Source organism: Rousettus aegyptiacus, unplaced genomic scaffold, assembly GCF_014176215.1.
Source record: "Rousettus aegyptiacus isolate mRouAeg1 unplaced genomic scaffold, mRouAeg1.p scaffold_m13_p_3, whole genome shotgun sequence".
Taxonomy (NCBI): Eukaryota; Metazoa; Chordata; class Mammalia; order Chiroptera; family Pteropodidae; genus Rousettus; species Rousettus aegyptiacus.
The window spans coordinates 127,461,786-127,482,580 of NW_023416306.1; the positions used below are offsets into that span (position 1 = coordinate 127,461,786).

Sequence of the window (20,795 nt, forward strand, 5' to 3'; positions counted from 1 at the left end):
CAGACTGGTGGAGGAAACACCACACACCTGAAAAAATAAGTTACCAAACCACAGGGCAAGGACATCAGGATCAGGGACCCAATACAGAACCGGCAGCAAAAGGAAGTAACTCTCTCCGGATAGATGAGAAGACTTCCTGGAGAGGCCGATGTCTGAGTTCCCTTTTAATGGATGGGCCGGAGTTCACTAGGGAGCAGCAGAGATGGAGGACGAAGAGTGTAAAGATGCAGGGGCTGTGAAAAGGCATCTGGGGAACTGTTGGCAGTCTGGGGTAGCGGGAGAATGTATAGAGGTAAGGAGCTGGAGAATCAGGGTGGTAGCCTTGGCTGCAATACCGAGTCACTAACAGGTCTAGTAGTCACTTCTGTTCTAGAAAGACTCTTTGAACAACAGTATGTGGGAGGATGGCGAGGCCGAACAGAAGCATGTCAACAAACCAAGCACTTGGACTAGGGCACTGGGGTCTAGGAGTATTTGAGAACCTGCAGCTGTAGACTGATTAGAAGGCAGGTATAGAAATGCAAGGTGACACCTCAGCTTCTGACTTAGACGACAAGAGGGCAGTGCACACCACACAGTGAGGGACATGGACCAGGAGCCGAAGACAAGCTCAGAAGGCCCTAAGCCTCAGAAGGGCCAAACTGGGTAGCAGAAATCTTTTTCATTGTCTCAGAGAAGTTATTCAGATTTTTGCTCACATCTCCTTTTAATAAAATATGACACATTTCATTCTGTCATCATAGTGAAAAATCATTGCCCTTTACTGGAAATTAATAACCTTTCAAATTAATAACCTTTGGGTAAGAAAATTGGCTTCATTAATACCTCCCCTTGCACTTTGTAGGTTCATCATCTCTCAGTCCTGCTATCCCCTGAAACCAAGAGCCCAAGACTTATTATTTGAGAAGCCTGAATGACTTTATGCTCAGAAAGAATGATTAGGGTCCTCAGTAATCAGGATGAATTTAAATGTTTGGGACAAATCTTTAGGTTGTCCTGAAAATGCTTGAGTGTCCTTGTGTACACCCCTCAGCCACAGGGAAGCCCACCTTCTGCTGGAAGGGAGGGTGATTAGCCTGATTCCTAATCTTGGCAGAAAAGATGTCACTTCTCTGGGGGTGCCACAACCCCAGGAATGTGGCACCTCCTCAGGCTTCATCCAGCCCCTGAGCAGAGGTATGTGTCTTTGGCCAACACTATGGCCTGAATAGCTGTTGGGTTGCCTTGCAGAGCTGGGTAACAGCCCACCCCCACCCCAAAGTGGCTCAGGGTCAGGGTGAGTCCCCCCAAAAGAGAGGCTAACAAGAGAAGGTGAAATATTAAAAGCAATCTTTCTCTTCCTACCCCATCCTCACGTAGTTTTAAAAAAATTCCAAATAGATATTCATTTATCCTCTTCTGCTGAAAAGCTCTTTGGCAGCAGCCTATCATCTAGAACAGTGGTCCCCAACCTTTTTGGTACCAGGGACCAGTGCCGCTATGAGAATCTAATCCCTGATGATCAGAGGTGGAGCTGAGGTGGTGATGTTAGTGCTAGGGAGCAGCTGCAGATACAGATGAAGCTTTCCTGGTTTGCTCTGTGCTCACCTCCTGCTGTGCAGCCCAGTTCCTCACAGGCCACCAGTACCAGTCCACAGCCCAGGGGTTGGGGACCCCTGATCTAGAGTATAAGGTCCAGATTCCTCAACATCCCAGGCCCCCCCCCCCACCACCACTCTCTCTCTGGTTGCCCAGCTTTGCCCAGACTCCTGCTTCCTTATGCCCACAAGGTCCCATGCCCCTACTCAGTTGTTACCTCAACTTGGAAAGCTCTACTCCCTCCCACCACCCACCCACTACCCATATATATGCAAGAGCCCTCATTCATTCTTCAAAGCCAGCATGAGCATCACTATCTCAGAAAAGTCCTCCCTGAAAGCCACCTCTCCATCAAGCAGAATCCACAACTCCTTTGGTGATCCTCTTCACCCCAATCCAACCTGGTCTGTCAGGCTACGTGATATAATCTGTCTGCAAGTGAGAACAGATTGAGTTACGTGAGAGAATGCACCTAACTAAAATACTTTATTCACTGTTTCCCTAGCATAGGGATGTAGGGGATTGGAGTCACAGAGACACTGGTTCAAATCCTGACTCTACCACTTACTTATTCGTAGTGTGATTTTGGATGAAATTCTTATCTTCTTTGAACCTCCATCCCAACTGCCTGCCCCATATTCCTGCTGTCCTAGAGTCACTCCAGTCCTTGACTGGCTGGTCCTATAGTCACCAAGATAGCAAGATAGCAAGACAGAGGATCTGGCCCTCTCTGCCTCTGTGTTGGGTCCTCCTAGATCACCCTCCATTCTCCAGGAAAGATATGGCTATTTCCTGGAAATGTTCTTTAGGATTCTTCTAAACTGCGGCTCATGACTATATCCATCACCTCGCAGGAACCCCATCGGCTGGTGCTCTTTGAAAACTTTGGGTTGTCCCAGGGCTGACAGAGGTGGAACAGATGCCAGGCTAAACATCATCCCCAATCTTATATTCCAGAGACATTTGGAAGATCTCAAGCTGTTGAAATAAAGAAGACATTTCAGGACACAAAGACCAGATTCCTGCTGTTCGAAGGGGAAAATGATCAGGGCTGTGAGATTCAGCTCCATCACCCCGACACGTTACAACAGTGCGGCTTCAACTCTTCTCTGCCACTGGTGATGATAATCCACGGGTGGTCGGTAGGAAATTCGGACACACCTTTTTTCTCTCTGTTTTTAGACTTTCTCGTTTTCTCCTTAGTGTATTCAATTTTAATAAAAAGATAGGGAGCCAGTGATAATGACTTCATACATAATATTTGTAGAGCACATTTTCCAAGTGCTTCTCCACACATTATTTCATTGATTGTCTTGATTCCATGAGTAAGCAAGGGGAGGAAAGTATAATTATCTCCATGCTTCAGATAATAAAATGTGACTCAAAGAGGTCACATAGCAAATGAGGGTCCATAGAGATTGTAGTCAAAGCAGGTGACATTGTATATTTCACAAGAAGAATTAGAAGTCAGAAGACAGTCTCACAATGAAATGTGTCTGTCAGGGTTAAATTCAGCTGGTTAAATAACAGAAATCCAATTGGCAATGGTTCGAATAAGAAAGAAGTTTGTTTCCATTTCACGTAATAGTTCAGAGATACGCAGTCCAAAACTAGTTAAAGGGCTTTAGTCAATGAAGCCCTCAAGGACCCAGCTAATTTCCAGCTCACTACTCTGCCATCCTTTGATGTGGACCCTCATCCTCATAGTCCAAGATGGCAGCTAGAGCGCCAGCCATCACATCTTTATTTCAGGTAGCACGATGTAGTAAAGGGTGTACACAAAGGAGTCGAAGAGCAAAGTTTCCAAAAACAGCTTTATTGACATATAATTCACATACCACACAATTCATCTATTTAAAGTATTCAATTCAAAGGCTTTTGGTATAAAATAGTGGGGTTTTTTTAGGTTAGCCTCCCAGAAGCATCTACGAAATGCTATTAATTACATCCATACCTAATTGGAAAGGTGGCTGAGACATGTAGCCTCTTAGGGAAAGTGTAGCCTTTCAGTGACACTGAAAATATTATTACTTATAGAAGAAAGGGAGAGAGAATACTGTGGGCAATAATTGAAGTCAAACTAAATGAGGACTTGTCTCCAAGAGAAAATTCTGACTCCTTGGTTATCAGACCACACACAGTTTGAAGCTTAGTTCACAACATGAAACCTTTAAAGTTTGGGGGATCTATTTCATGACTCGGAAAACTTTCCCTGCCATCTAGTCGGAAACATTCTTTAAACCCCAGTCTATTCTACCCTAGAATGAAAAGTGGGCCCTTGAGCTAGGCCCTTTATATTGTACATCAGCCTATTTAATCTTCACTCTCCCTGCCTCCCCCTCACGCTCCCTAATTCCCACTTTAAGCTCCAGTAACACCCATGTGCTTATAGCTCCTTCTGCATGCCATGTGATTTCTCTCCTCTTGGCCTTGGCTCAGGCTGTGCCTTCTGCCTAGAGTATCTTTTCCCTTCTTCTCCTGTGGGACATTATTCATTATATATTAGATGCTCCAAAAATATTTGTTAACCGAATTAGTGACTGAGTAGATATCTTGTTTACGAATTCAACATGAAGATAGCAGGGTCCTCTTACTAAGATCTTTTTACCAGAATGAGCTCTTTGTTCTCGAAATCCAGTCCAGACTGGAATACATCTACTATTACTAGTAAATAATAATAACAGCAAAAAATAAAATAATAAAAAATTAAAAAACAATAACAACAGCTGCAATAACTGACATTTACTGAGTGTTTACTATGCTTCAGGCACTGTTCTAAGTGCTTCGCATATATAACCTGATTTCATTTTCACAACAATCCTGGAAGGAGGGCACTACTATGATCGTATTTGCCAGATGAGGAAACTGGGCCACAGGAATGTTAAGTAACTTGCCCAAGATCGCTGAGCTAATAACTGAGAGAGTGTGGATTTGAACCGAAGATACTACATCCACATAGAAGGCACTGGGTAAACATTTACTAAGTGAATGCACCTTACCCCAGGTGACATGCCAGGTCATCAGCGGTTGCTTTCCAGCTTCACCTGTGTAGTCTAGTATTCAGTCACTTCTGTCAATGACTTTTCTCTTCTTGCCAGACGTACCACACTCTCATGTGCTCTTCCTTCTGCCTGGGTTGTCCTGGACCTCACCACCACCACCACATTCACCTGCCCACCCTTATTCTTCTGAGAGAGGTCCTATTTATTCTTTAAGACACAGTGCAAATGTCTTTGCTCTGTGAACCCATCAGAAGTTCCCTGCAAATTGGTTCTCAAACAAGGCACATACATATACCAATTCCCCATAAACATTTCTTGAGCTCTTGGTAGGTTCTGTCTCCTAGTCCTAGTCCCTCTAAGGCAAGCAGAACGCAGTGGGTGAGAGACATTGGGGTGGGATTCAGAGGTACAGCAGAGCAGGCCTTCCGGAGGAGCTAGTGTGGGAGCCGGCCCTCAAAGGAGGGGTCAGCTTTTGGCACCTAATTTTCACAGACTTTTCCATTGTTTTAAGGATTAGAAAGTTCTAAAAATAGGAAAACGTTAAGAGAATAGTTCTCAGTTGGAGGCGGGGGGATTGTAGCCCCTGGGGAACATCTGGCAAAGTCAGGAGACATTTTTGGTTTTCGGGACTTGGCTGGGGAGTGGGGGAGGGGGTGGCGTGCTGCTGCCAGCATACCATGGATGGAGGCTAGAGACTGCTAAACATCCTACACAGCACAGAACAGCCCCACAACAAAAAAGCTTCTGTCCCCAAATGTCAATAGTGCTGAGGTTGGGAAATCCCTCATAAAGCCCTTTCTTTTGGAGAGAAGGCTCCCGCATTAGCCAAGAGTTGGAGAAGAAAAAGAGGTGAATAAGGAGAAAGAGGAAATTAGCGCAATGCATCCTCCGCCCCCTCCTGGTGAGGCTTACTACTCTGTGGGACCACCCTCTCAGGTCGATGGCTTGCTAGAAAACTGGATCTGGCAGATGGTGGCCGCACTGAAGTCTCAGCTGGCCCAGCCAGTGAATGTGGGGCTAGCAAACTGGATCACCCTGGCCCAAAACCACTACACCATTGCTGTCCGCAATACTCGCCTTGTGGGTCAGGAGGTCGCGGCTCTTCTCCGGTGGCTGGAGGTAAGACTTGCCCTGACCTCCCTTCCTCACCCTTCCTCTAAGACCAACTGAATTAAGCTGGTCTCCAATAGCAACCCAGACAGAAAAACCACTTCTGCTAAGCTCACAGGAATGAGAAGGCCAGGATGGAGACCAGGCCCCAAGGCTCTCTCAGCTGCCTCACTTGAGCCTCTGTTTTATAGAATCATCATCTTCTTCCCCCATCCCACCCACTATTCCTTTTATGCTCACCTCCTTGGATGTGCTAAGCGATCTAAACACACCCTGTGAACCAACCAAACCCCACACGAATGAATTGGATGGCTTCTACAGGGCATTCATGTACAGTGCAAAACAGGCAGGCAGGAGCCAGCATCACCAGGCAGGGTCCCAGGTCGCTGAGGCTGAAAGGAGAGAGGACAGAGTCTGCAAGGTGAGAAACCAGTTTGGGTCTGAAGTGTAAATTAAGCACTTCATTTGCAATTGGGTGCAAAGAACAGGGTGGGAGCCTGAGCGAGCCGGACCCACAAAAGGCTCTTACTTGGCAGCTCTTCTCCTGCAACCATCTCACCGCTGTCTTCCAGGAATCTGTTCAATTTTCTCGAAGCAATGTTCATCTAATTGGGTACAGCCTGGGTGCACACGTCTCAGGATTCGCTGGCAGTTACGTCGGCGGAAAGCACAAGATTGGGAGAATTACAGGTAACCGTGCCTCATAACCCTCAACTGTAATCTCCATGACTGCCCCGGGGGCACGGAGCAAGGACCTGCTTGTCCAACGGTCTCATAATTAACACTTCCCCACTTCCTTCACTTCGTGGTACTCTAGGGAGGATGTGCAGCACTATTTCAAACGTGAGTGCTGTCATAGACTGCTGTTCCAAGATAATTCAGAAATCACAGCCTCCATTCCTATTGCCTTTCCTCAGATGAATGCCTCCCATCGTCAGGCCAAATAGGACTGAAAAGGTAGATTTTCTATGCACTTTTATAGCAGGAAAGAGTTTATTTTTCAACCAATAGTTTAAAAAGTCTAATGTGAGCACGTTAAAGAATCACGGCCCTAAATTTGCTGTAACATCAGCCACGTTTGTGCCTCAGTTTCCATGTCTGTCTTACTCTGGGACCCATTTGGATTGAGAACCTCATCCTAAGCTTTACACCATCTTAGGAATGGCCCTAGATATCCAGGAAGAACTGAAGGCATGCAGGACCTTTCCGCCAAGGGTCCCTGACACAAGCTTCCTCCCCCATGCTGCCCTGGAGTTACAGTAGAAAAAACACACTTGACCAGATGGTTCTCCAGCCGAGTCCCCAAGACCCACTGATTCTTACAATGGCCCAGGCATGGACCTTGTCGGTGCAGTGTCCCCAGGGCCCCTCAGCTTTTCGTCCCACTGTTTTCATCCTGTAGCTCTAGGCCGCCATGACACTGGCTCCATGGCCTCCTGTGCTTATGGGCCTTTATGTGTACTATTCTCTTTGTCTGGAATATCTTACTGCCATCATCCACCGAGCCCCAGTCTCCCTATAAAACTCCTCCTATTTGTCCTTCAAGACTGGTTAGGCTAAGACAATATTTCACAGGCTAAAATAATTCGAAAGAAGTTTAAGGTGAATAGCATTGCTATGCTCTTTTATTTTATCAAGTAAGAACATTTTTGGTGACTACTATCTACTAACTACATTACTTCATAAAAGAAGAGATTAATTTTAAGATGGAAAAAGATAGGGATAATGGAAGACATTTAAATTCAGTAAATTTCTCATTATGAGAATTCATTTCCTTGTTCTTATTTTTTTCTCATCTTGCTGGTGACTGGGGAAGCCTGATCCACAGACCAGTAATTGCATACCCACCCCAGTGATCTGACCCTCAATAGCCCGAGGGTGAGCAGGCCTTCCACAGAAGGCTGTTAAGGCCCATCATCGAAATTCCAGGGCTAGAAGGCTGAGTCAGAATTGCAGAGGTGGTGGCAGGCCCAGGACCCTCTGGCTCGTGTACTGGGTCATATTAGGCATTATTAGCAGGCCCACACACGTCAGAGGTAGCAGGATGGCTAATTACTCTGTCGTCATCTTGTAGTCAGCCCGATGAAGGAAGGAATATAAATCACACCAAGACATCCTTCATTTATAACTATGGCTGAGGACTAGAGAACAGGTACTCTCATGGTCCCTCGTCAATTCCTTAGCCCCCAACAGGGATGAAAGCCAAGGCTGATGTGGAACATCAAAGCACCCTCCAGAGAAGGTAAAGGAAGAAAGAAAAAACCTCGAGTACATAAATACTCCCCAACTACAATCAACCAGGAGCTGCTACTTGTCTCATGCAAACACATCTGTCACTTGAGGACCAGAGCTTTGAGGAGTCCTATTTGCTCACAATATTTTCACCAGGGAACAGTGATGTCCCAAGTCTGTTCTGGACATTCCAATGAAAAGACATTAGTGTAGGAGAAAAGCCAGCTTGTTTAGGGAAATTATTGACGACATGCAGGCAAATAAATTCCTTCTTTGATGAGTAGGTTAGAACTACTTACAATAAGCACTGTGGGTTTTTTGTATGCAAACAGATGCTCTTGAAACTAGCTTGAGAGGTTCTTAAAATTGATTTGCTTAAATAAATCAAGCATTCCCTTGTAACCTTATTTCTAATACTGGATAGTTCCTGCAAACCTCTTTTCCCCTTAGATAACAGCCTGTGTCCAATTTTCAGCACCATGGTTTTTACTGCAAAAAGGTTATGGCACGATTTTCTAGAGAAAGAGTATGACCTAAGATTTTCTTCTTCCTGCTAGCTCATGAATGTGTAATAACATCAAAAAGCTAAAAAAAGCATTTTTCCTCCCCTTCCTCTGTTCACACCTAACACTTGCCCTTGCTTTCCTGTTAGGGCTGGATGCCGCGGGCCCTCTGTTTGAAGGAAGTCCCCCCAGTGACCGTCTTTCACCAGATGATGCCAACTTTGTGGATGCCATTCACACATTTACTCGGGGGCACATGGGCCTCAGCGTGGGCATCAAAGAGCCCATAGCACATTATGACTTCTACCCCAATGGGGGCTCCTTCCAGCCTGGCTGCCACTTCCTAGAGCTCTACAGACATATTACCAAGCACGGCCTAAATGGTGAGGAACAAGAATAGCCGCTGGCCTGCACCGGCCTGCACTTCCCACGCTTGCATGGGGCCTCTGGATCCAGTGAAATCTACCACCTCTGTGGATTCTGGGAAGAGTTTGGCAAGGATGGGGGCCCAGCGTGGATGGTCACCAAGTCCACTCAGAGAGAGGGCTTGTGGGAGTGGATAAGGGCTGGTGTTTCCCCAGCGGCCCCCTCCTCTTATCAGACAGAGGTCCTTGGAGCCTGAGCTCTGAGTAGGAGCTGAGGGCACCACCAGGAATCACCACCTCTATTCCTCCTCACCCAGTGCATTCATGCAAAGTCTCTCCCAGGGTAAGTAGCCTTTCTAAAAGTTGACTCCCGATACCTGAGCTTATTCCTCCTTCTCCAGAAGCTTCCTCATTTGGGCAGCTTCCACTGTTCTGGGTCATATGAGGATCCACTTAATAGATCATGGCTTCTTGATCCTTGGTCACGTAAGAATGGAAGTAACTCTTCCGCCCCTATGAGGTTTAGTCAGCTGATCCTCCAGGACAGTACTGAAATTCCAATTCGAAGTTCAACTCTAAATATGTCCTTGTGACTTCCTTTACCTCGGGGCAAAAACTGAATGCGGCATTATCTGGGTTGTGATCCCACTTCTCTCTCAAATCTTAAAGCCAAAACATTATTAACACTGTACATCTATAACACGCACAGGATTAAAGAACAAAAATGGCAGCAAAAACCATACGTTCCACAGGCATTTCAAATTTCTCATTACTATAAAAAATCATCTTGATTAAAACATGCCAACTCACTGTAAGCCAAGTGGAGACCCCCCCCCCCGTGCCACCTTCAAACCCCAATCACCCAAAACCAAGCTGAGAACACACTCCCTTGAGATTACATCACCACCTGCACCTCTCCGTATCAGAACGACCTTCCCACTCGACATTATCTCATTTTGGCTGGACTCCCAGCCTTCCACCCTCCCAGGCCCGGAGAGGGAACGTCCCCTTATCTTTCTTTACATCTCCCTGGAGTCATCACCCCTCTCATCACCAGTAGTTCCTGGCTGACTGTTCATCCAGTCCTCCTCCCAGATCTACAGACTCCCAAAGCTCAACACAGGCCTCTAGGATGGTGTTTGGTAACCAGCTGCCTAGTTAAGGCATCTCTGACCAATGAGTGGAATTTGCTCTTTTATGTTAAACTTCAAGGTGATGACCAAGTATGTTTATGTAGTTAGCCCAAATTTGGTGTGGTTTGTCTGTTTCCTTTACCTTTATGTTGAAAAGTAACCCTATTTTAGGGTTGTTCTCACAACTGTACCTGAACAGAAGGTAACCTGGTAACTGCTTTATCATCCTAACCAACTAGGTGAGACTAGGTGAGCTCAAGTAACTTAGTGAATATCTTTGGAGTTCCATTTTCTAGCTTGTAACAGAGGCTTCAAGGACTGTGTGAAGATAAAGGGAGTGGATGAGTAAAGGCACTTCTGCATTTTTAACTATCCGAGAAAGAAATATTTCTAAAAAAAATTGCACTATCCTGCTTTCTTAAATAATTTATTATTTTCTTAGTGGCTTGGGTTCCTTTTAAAATGCCTACTGTAGCACACTGATCACAGGGTTCTGCCACACCAAGTGACTGAGAAGGGGACACTCTTTCTGTCGGTTTTGGTCCATTGTTACATGCACCCACCCCTCCTTCCTAACGTGCTGCTACTCTGCACTGAGAAACAAGGTGATCCTTTGCGTTGAAGTTACTTTAGATTAAAGGGTGATAACCACCTCCTTGCCCTCTGTTCCAGCCATCACCCAGACCATCAAATGCTCCCACGAGCGGTCAGTGCACCTCTTCATCGACTCCTTGCTGCACGCCGGCATGCAGAGCACAGCCTACCTGTGCAGCGACATGAACAGCTTCAGCCAGGGCCTGTGCCTGAGCTGCAAGAAGGGCCACTGCAACACGCTGGGCTACCACATCCGCCAGGAGTGGCACGGCAAGAAGAGCAGGAAGCTCTTCCTGATGACAAGAGCCCAGTCTCCCTTCAAAGGTGAGAGAGTACAGGTGGCCTGGAGCCTTCAGAAGGAAGGATGCAGCCACCCGTCTGAAGGTTCAGAAGTTCCCTGCAGTCTTTCTCTGCAGTGTCTTCAGGTTCTGCTACTTTAGTGTTTCTGAAACGGCACAGATTCCAGACAGCAATGTTGACACAACCTCTCTTTTCCCAAGAATGTGGCCAACTTGCTGCCAAGTGCTAGAAGGGAAGCCTTAATACTTTCTGGAATTACCCTTGGTTTGGCCTCTCTTCATCCATTTTCATGGTCCCCTATAAGGTATGACCCAGAAGGTCCGGAACAGTTACCTCGACCACCCAGGTCTTGTTACGGGGACCTGGAGGCATCTCCAAACCCAGCTGGAACCCAGTGCTTTCACCTCTGCTCATGACCCCTATGACAAAGCAACCCCCGGCTACATTTGCAGCTCCTATTTCCTCTAAAGTTTGAATCAGCTGATCTCACAGGATATCATGGTCCTGTTCAGTCCTTCTCAAGGTAAAGTTCAGCTTCCAGTGTTTCCCAGTCAGATCCTTTACCTCAGGCAGAAACCAAGCCCCTGCTACTCTCTGGGTTGAACAGGAGGTCAGAAAAAGGCCTGTGGCCACGTCTTGGGCTGAAGCCAGCAGAGAAATACTCTACTGAAGCCTAAATCCTCCTGGAGGGAACAAGGCAACATCTGTTGCCATTAACATTTCTGCCTAATCCTTAAAACAGCTCGTGAGTGATTTAGCTTCTTACGCTTCTTACGATTTCATAGCACGTGCTGTTTGCCAGCACCAGGAGGAGCCCGGTGTTGTGCTGTTTGATTATTACCGTGCAAATATTTGTATCTGCAGAAGGTGACTGCATTGTCACCATCGCTACACATTTGCACAGCATTTTATACAAAACATCAGGTGCAGCCATTGATTCGCTGTGGTTCCCACAACAGCCAAACAAAGTCCGCAGGGCTGGTTACTCCCCCATTTTAAGAGGAGGAGGGCAAACCTGGGGTGGAGTGACCTACCCTGAAGGGTTGCATCCGGCACCCAGCGTGGTGTTTCTTTTACTATCACACTCCCAAGTTCAGTCTCCCAGGTGACTTATTTTTTTAGGCGCAGGGTTCCTCTGTTTATCTGAACTTTTGCTCTCCAGCCACATTTCCTTTCCGTGAGCCAAGACGGCTCAGGAATGACAGAAATCCACTGTGGGTGGCTAATAGCTTCTGAGAGCACTTGGAGTGAGCGAACTGAGGGCCTGGAATGTCCCCTTCGCTCTCTGTGCCTTAAGGATAGAGGAACCAGTAATGTCTGGGAGCAGGTGGGGGTGTTTGGAAGGCTTCTTGCTTAAGAGAGCTCCCTTGCCACAGGCGTGGGTTAGACACTCTCCCTCTTGGGTCCTCTTTTAAGTGGTAAAGCCGCCTGGAGTGATTAAGCCTCTCAGATAATCACATTTCACTGGATCTACTTTAATCCTATAATGTTAGCATTTCGAGAGACTGCTCGACCCCTCCAGTTTCACAGATGGAGAAACCGAGGCCCAGACTGGGAAAATCACATGCCCAGGGCCACAAAGTGAATTCTTGGTAGAGGCAACCTTTAGACCCAGACCTCCAAACAACTAGTTGAGTGATCGTTTTTTTTTTTTTTTTTTCCATCTCAGTAACCTGCCCCTAGTCCGTTTGTGGGGGTGAAGGAGGGGAAAGAGATGAGGATGAGGGGTTCTCTTCTCGAGATCAGCTGGGAAGACGGAAGGTCATTTTTCGCCTTCCAGGGCTGTGTCATGCATCTGAAGTGAGGGGCTCAGTCCAGCCCCAGGGTATCTGCTGGGGGCTTGGAGATGGGGAAGGGAAGCGAGCATTAAGAAAAGGAAGAGGGTGAAGAAAGAGCAGTAGGTACAAGCCAGGCTGAGTTCGTCCCTGCCAAGGACCCTGGGCGCCCGGCTACCCTGTGCTGATCACGTGATCTACTTTCCTGTCATGGAGACCAAAGCATCGCGTCAGGGCAGCATTACTCACCCTGTGGCTACCGAAATCAATGTTCTCATTCATTCATTTCTTTGCCTAGCCAACTAGGCAGAGTCCTTACCTCAGGGGACGTGGTGAAGAACAACCCCCTGCCATGCGGTACGTGCTAACTACTGTCTCAGGAAGATAGGCCATGAGTCCCTCGGAAACAACACTTAGGTCTCTTTATTGCCAACTACCCATCTTACTCCAGGGACAACAGATGAGAATGGGGCCCATGGGGTTGGTGATATGGAGGCAGGACTACAAGGCAGGACAGCCTGGAACCTGACAGACTATAAACCTCCAGCCCCTGGCAGAGGTTCCAGTGAGGCTCTGTGGCCCGCACTGCACCCTTCCCTCCTCGGGAACCTCCAAATTCTCCCCAGTTCTGCCTCAGTCCTTGCAGTGGGCAAAGTTCTAATCCAGCCACTGGTGGGGAGAAGCAGCTCTGTGGTCACACCAAGCTGCCTTAGGAATGGCTGGGAATTACACTCAGGTGAGACTCTATCTATCTGGAAGTGGCTGCTCATGGGATGCTGCACTCTGTAGAATGCGATGTCATCCAGTGTGGTAGCCACTAACCATGTGTGGCTATTTAAATTACTTAAGTTAAATAAAACCAACAATTTGATTCCTCAGTCACACTAGCTACCTCTCAAGTACTCAGATACGTGGCTGCTGTATCAGAGAGCACAGAAATGAATCTCCATCACCGCAGAAAGTTCTGTGGACGGTGCCAGCATGAAGTCCTTAATCTAGGTCACCCTAACTGTACCCTTCTCCACCCACCATGGTGACGATCATCTCTGATTTAAGCCCCCGGAGCCTGTTTCACTGGCCACCTCCAGCATTTGATGAATACGTATCGATTCGTAAAAGAATAGACTTGCTCACCCCTGGTTACAGAGAACCCACAATCCATATTTTTCAAGGACATCTAATTGTACTATATATTCTAGTGCAGGGTCTAGCTGGGCAAGATAAACATTGCCTCCCAGCTGTAGTTTCACAGAAGATGACTAGCTTGGCGCTCATTCCTCTGGCTCCAAGATATGTTGACAAAGCCATCAAAGGATCTATTTTCTACAATCGTCTGCCAGAGCTCCGGTAAACACTGGGGGAGCACAGCCGTAGCAGAGGAGAATTGGGAAACAGTCACCGAGTGAAACGAGGCAATTTATCGCCCACTTCCATTCTCGTTCTCTCAGGAGGAACTTTTACCAGTTTGGGAGCCAGTTTTTTAAGGGAGAGGGGAGTGAAATGAATCTGTATTGGGAAAGTTCTGCTTAGCAAGGACTTATCTAATTAATCCTGGTAGCAGTCAGATGAGGTAAGTGGGTGGAGGGGAGGAAGGTGTCCCTTATGGGGACTTACTCTGACCAGGCACCATGCTGAACGTGCTGCACAAATTATCGCATTTATCATTTAATCCTCACAAAAACCCAAAGAGAGAGACAGAGACAGGTGGTGGGGTGGCGGTGGTGGGGATTAATTAATTGTTCAATAAAGAAATCGAGAGTCATAGAAGTTAAATCTTCCCAACGTCATCTGTTTGTGAGTAGCAAATGCAGCGTTTGGCCACAGGTCTCTCTGATTCCATGGCCCTTACTCTTTTCACTCTACAGGGCCTCCTGAGAGTAGGACCAAGGGCAGTCCCCTGCCCCTGACACACACGCACACACTCTTTCTCCCTGCACACCGGGCCTCATCCGGCCGGTGGGAACCTGCTTCTGTTGCTGCTCCCGCTGATGAGAGCGCTCTTTTCTTCTGGCTGGTGAGATAACCAGCCAGACTGTGACCCGGGGAGTCTGTATATCTTTAGCTTTTCTCAGCTACTTCTTTGGAAGGTTTTCACTCATTTCCGGGGAGAGTTCCAGGAGAAGTAGTAAGTATAGGAGAGAGGGAGGACAGGCTTGGGATGGCAATCAGATGTGTCTAGAATTTGGCTTTGCTGCCATCCACACATGTGACCTTGACCTAGTGATAAAACCTATGTGAGCTACAAAGCGATTATGTGTGGATGAGCATGGGAGTGAACCACTAAAACTGGCACCTATGGGTGGGGCTCAGAACCATGCCTGGTCACTCCAGCATGTGGGAAGGGAACAGGTGTCACTGGGTTAGTACTTTCTGGAAGCCTGGCACTTTCCGTCACAACAACCGTGTGAGAGAGCTCTTAATACCCATTTTAAAAATGAGGAAACCGAGCTTCGCAGAAGCTGTAAGTGCTCACGACCATGTGGTGGGAGGCGGCAGAGCCAGACTCCAACCTAGGGCTCCCGTTCCTCGATTGAGGGCTCTTATTGCCATCCCACAAGACGTACCTACAGCACAAACAGTGGGCGACAGGCCACCAGTCAGCCCGACACTGCTTACCGCTCACACACACCTCTGCTCACCCATGTACACACACATACACACGCTCCTTACCCCTCGCATACTCACACACACTCTTCTTACCCTCTCCCGCCCCCACCCCCCCCACACACACACACTCCCCATCTCCACCCCCAGCAGAAAGGGCAAGCATCCAATCTTGTGATATCGGACATAAGTTAAATGGGTTGGTACTGTCAAGCCCAAATGCGGTCGGTCACCAACCTAAGCACATGCGCGCACACATACATACGCTAGGAAAACCACTCATTCTGTTTCTTCCTCCCTTGAGCCTACTCTGAGTTAATTCAACAAACCCCCCTGCCAGCACTGGCTGCCTCGGGTGGTGGCCTTCTGCACAATAGTGTCTGTGAGCCTCTCAACCCCATGATGTTCAGCCTCCCTCTTGAATGAGAGGAGTTTCAGATCTAGGAGCGAGCCCTCGGTGCTACAGGGAAACATAAGAGATCTCATCCCTACCATCTCCACAAGAGAAAATCGATACACTGGCAAAAAAGGCTTCTTTGATGTTTGCAACGATAGTCGTAATATCTCCCAAGGCCAATATCTAATGATTCGGAATCATTTTTTTCCATGAGACAAAAAAAAAAAAAAGAAAAAGAAGAAGAAAAAATGTTCTCTCTTCATAAATTCCACAACCCGATACTCACAGTGGCTGCCTTGTGAAAATAAATTTTAAGTTGTTTTCTTTTTTAAACGGTACCAGTGGGGTACACGCTAGATTAAAATCTAGGATTTTTAGGGTACCTGAACCCCGGGAGGACTCTGGTGAGGAGAATCTTCAGAGGCCTCACGTCCCTGCTGTAGGTGGTTTGCCTGATCACATTCAGGGGTAATGGACTATTTCATGCATTTCATCTTTAAGACCTGAAATAATTTCTCCTGACTGAACTGAGGAATGTGTTGTGCTGGCCTGTTTGCAGTCACAGGATCAAAAACATTTTCCCTAAGTCATTTTTGTAAAATCCTTATTAAACATGTCATAAGTTAAAGTGAGCAAAATTAGTCACGCTTTTTTTCTTAATCTTTATAAGAGCATCATCATCCCGGAAGGAGGGTGGGGGTTAATAAGCAAATTGTCTTTATTTTTCTAAAAAAAAACATTTAGAAAAATTCAAAATAAGAACAAATAATTAGTTGTCAGTATCAAAGTCCCTTTCCTGTTTAAAAAAATTAATTTCAAGATTTCTCTAAAAAACTGACTTTCCTAGGACAGGTAATATGGGATGCCTTGCGCTATCAACGTGCTGTGCATTCTGCAGAAAAGACATAAGGGCATCCTGATTCGCTCATCTCTGTTTCCCCCATGGTCCATGGTCTTTTATGAGCTCACTCAGGCTGCTCACGGCCTACACATCTTTGGAGGGTCTGACTCCCTGCACAGGTCCCGCCCCAGGGAGACACTGCAAAGGGACAGATAATGCTCATTCACAGGATGTGAAAGCTAGAGGGACCTCTGCGGTCAACCAGGCCAACCTGGGTTTTACACAAGCACCCTCCCCCAGATTTGGGGAACCATGGCATCTAAGACCTGGAAATCGATCTCCTCCAACTCACAATTTAAGAGCTAAGGAAGACAAAAGCCCATCTCCAGGGCAGAGACAGGAAACATTTATCCCTGCTCAAGGGTTAGACATTCAGGGTACAGGTGGGAGGAATCTGCAGCGGTGATAGCCCAGATGGATGTTCATGGGTGGAAGCCGGCAGGTACTTTGTCTTAGTGGCTTCATTTGAGCAGGTTTTGAAGGCAGTGTTTCTTCGGGGGCTGAGTGTCTATCATTTGGGTTCAAAGGGCAGAGTCAGCTTACCGAACCAGAACCCCAGCAGACAGTGGGAAGAAGGGTCTTTAGGAATCAGACAGACATCTAGGTTCAAATTCTGCTCTACTTCTCACTATCTAGGTGACCTTGGACTCTGCTCTAAATCTCTTGCTTCCTTATCTGTAACTCTCCAGGATCACTGACACCCTATCTGTCTAGGTCTCAGCAGAAAACAGGACTCCACTGGCTTTGGTCAGCAGAAAAATGTAGATGGGGCTCCTTACAGAGGGCAGGTGGTATTAAGGAAACAAATGTAGGGTATCAATGCACGCTGAAACTAACAACAGACCATAATGAGTGAGGGAAGGGAATAGCCCAGGAGAATGGGCATTGTGGAGGAGGGGCCGCTGACAGCAGTTAATCATGGGATGCAGTTGCTGTGTGGTCAGGCTCCAGAGATCAATCACAACCAGAAACCATCTGGCAAGGCAGCCTGAGAGGTGTAGGCTGTGGGGTCACACCCTGCCGTTCAGAGCTGGGCAGACTGGATAGCAGGGTAGGTATAGAAAACAGAGCCTAACCAGCATGTTGTCCCTATTTCGTCTTGTTATGAGGACAAAAATAACGGAAGTAAAACACTTAGTACGCAGTCTGATGCATAGTAGGATCTCAACGAAAGAAGGCTATTTTCTCATTAGTCCTATTCACAAGTATGGTCTTTATTGTAGGATGTGTCCTGCCTTGTTTTCACACAAAGAACCCCTAAGCAGTCCTTAGATGCCTGGTGCGTGCTGTGACCTGTAGAGATACAAGCATCAATAGGACCCCAAGACTGTCCTCAGGAAGATCGGACGTTGACATTGGTGCCCAGGGCGACGAGAGTCACAGAAGTGACCGTGCTTCCCAGCTGCGAGCTCCTCCAAGGCCAGGACCGAAATCTCTGAAAGTTTAATACTTCTGAAAGCTTTTCTTTCTCCAAGGAGATTCTAATTAGAATACATGCTTATCGTAGAAAATGTGGAACTTGCAGAAAAGCATAGAGAAGAGAATAAAAATTATCTCTCTCCACTCTCCGGAGATAAGCACTCCTAATGTTTTCTGTGAGTGCCCCTCCTTGAATGCATTCTATTTTACAGTTAGTCTCGTATTACATAGACAATTTCATAGCCTGGTTGTTGTTTGGTGTTTTTTTTTTTTTCCCCCCACTTCTTTTATAAACTTTGAAGTCATTCCAAAAGTATCTTTTAATGAGTTCATAAGAGTAAAGCATGTGGTTGGGAAGATGAGCTCGGAATCAGCAGACTAACATCTAAGTGCAGCTTCACTGGGGCTTTGCCTCATGGCAGTGGACAAGTTACTTAAAGTCAGCTTCTCCAATTGGAAAATGATGAGGGAGGGAGAATAAAGTAGGCATCTTACAAAGCTGTAAAGAGAAATATTTATTTATGTGCAACTATTAGCTCAAGGCCTGGGACATAGTAAATAGCTCAATGGTAGTTATCATAATTGTCATTATTAGTCCATAGTCATTTCTCTTTTTGTGAATTAGGGTGTTTCTGATTTATTTTTCATTAAATAATTCTGTTATGAAATTTTTAAACTTAAATCTCTTTCCTCACTTCAACTTTAGGGTATATAAAGCCCTTGGTCTCAGGCATAAACATTTTAAAAGTTCAAGTTCTAGAGGCAGGTGGCCTGGGCTTACACCCCAGCCATGCTACTTACTAGCTGTCTAGTCCTGGAAAAGTGACTTAACCTCTCTGTGTTTCGGTTACCCCTTCCCTAAAAGATCATGATGTAAGGATCAAATGAGATAATAGATACAAAATGTTCGGCACAGTTAAACAAAATAAATATTAGCCAATATTGTTATCATGCATACCACCATTTACGCTCTATTACTTTTTTTAGCCCTGACAGCTTTTAGCACTGGGCTAAGCACCAGTACACTTCCAATTAATATATATTAAGCTGCGTTAAAACTGGTTGTTATGATTATTCTTTGGGTACTCGGGAAGATGCCCACCTCCTTGTTAAGAGGTTACCCTGGGTTCACTGCTCCCACACCCCCCCCCATGCCTGTGGCCTGTGTCTTCGAATGGACCTTTCCTTTTTGCCTCAGTTCAACTTACAACAGTGTCCGTTTGTTACAGAGTTCCCTTGACAGACCCTGAATAGTATAAGACTTCTCAAGAGGCTTCTGGAGTGATAGCCCAGAGTCCCTGTCTCCACCGCTGCCACCCAAGGGTTTAGGGACCCTTCCTTGGGCCGCAGCCCTTATATTATTTCTCACCCGCAGCTTTATAGTCCTGAGAGCATCAAACTAGTTTATTCCGGGCTGGAGGATTTAAGGACCTATTATGTACAGGGCACTGGAGCAAATCCACCACAAAATCCAGATGGGAAGATCGGTTTATGCCAAAGGGTAGGATCGTGTAAATAGCCCAGAAACCCAGCAACACAGGCACGCCCTGCAGCTGGAGTATTGGCAACACATCATTAGCTACAGCTGCTAGGTTTGTGTGTAGCTACCAACCTCCGGTGGAAATGCACCATTTGTAAGTTGGTAGATTGATTCATGAAGATGATGAATTTCACATGCGGGGTACATGGGATGGATGATCATGTGGCGAGCTTCATCATCTATGCTTTCCACTAGGAATTCTCATATAACAAAGCTTTCAATTCAGGCCTTAAATTATCAGAGGTGATTTCCATCTGGCTAAATGTTAATACATATCCTGATACTCCTAAGGTCATTCATCCCACAAATGTTTATTAAGTACCTACTATGCACAAGGCACACTGTATCAGGACTGACAGATTAATTATTATCTAGAACAAAAAAAAAAAGTCAAATACACAGCAAGCATACCATAAATTCCCTATCCTTTGCCCAAGGCAGACACCAATCTTCTCAAGAGCCTGGATATGGTCTCAGAACCTGTCTCAACATAGGGCTCTAAGCAGTCCTATCAATCACTTTGACATGCCTTATTAAACCTGTTTGAAATCTTGGAGCTAAAACACTAGAAGTACTTTGAAAAAATGGAGACAGCAAGAAAAAGAAGTCCAAGCAGCCAGTCACCAGCCATTTTGAATGAGGTGGGGGAATTTTTAAAACAATCCCACAACTGGTTGGTGTGACAACACAGGCCGATAGTAAACAATTTTCTTTTATTAATGTAAACTGTATTTAGGTAAAAAATAAAATAAAATAAATTTTCCTCTTTCAAACAACCCAGTAGAAGGACATTCTGGACATTCAATAAGATAGAAAACTTGAAGGCCCAAGGACTAGAACTAGAGTTATCTCGTTTCCATTGGAAAATGTACTTTTTGAGATACCCCACTCCCACCCACCACCTCCCCACTGAGCTAGTGTCCAGGAACTGCCCCAGAATACAGAGATGTGGTCATTAGGGTGTATTTCTAAGCTGGAGCTCTGCCCCACCCCAAGACTGACCCTATCAAACAGAGGCAAAAGTGAAAAAGGGCAGCGTGTCCTCCTGCCTTTATCAGGTGCCAAAAGACACATATCCTTTGACTTATGAAAGGGGACCCCTACCAGGTACAAGGAACAGTCCAACAAGATTGCATCCAAGAATGGGTGAAGACGCCGGATGTACTAGCTTCCTATTCTGCCTTCTTTTGTTGGATGATACTTATTGTTATTATTTTACAAACACAATTTATAAGTCTTCTGTAAAGATTCAGGAAATACAGAGAAGGAAAAAAAAGAAACAAAAAAGTATTCCTAATCCCAGCCCCTAAGGGAAAAAAATTGAGGTCTCTATCCATCCAGA

General features: G+C 46.1%; 1 protein-coding gene across 1 annotated transcript in view; it reads left to right on the forward strand.

Moving 5' to 3' along the window:
- The window catches only part of LIPC (lipase C, hepatic type), a 114,956-nt gene that overhangs the window by 86,909 nt on the left and 7,252 nt on the right, over positions 1-20,795 (forward strand). The window contains exons 3-7 of the mRNA XM_016160434.2: positions 2,536-2,720; positions 5,517-5,699; positions 6,263-6,380; positions 8,575-8,808; positions 10,596-10,841. Coding sequence (XP_016015920.1) covers positions 2,536-2,720; positions 5,517-5,699; positions 6,263-6,380; positions 8,575-8,808; positions 10,596-10,841 — 966 coding nt within the window. The remainder of the gene's footprint in view (positions 1-2,535; positions 2,721-5,516; positions 5,700-6,262; positions 6,381-8,574; positions 8,809-10,595; positions 10,842-20,795) is intronic.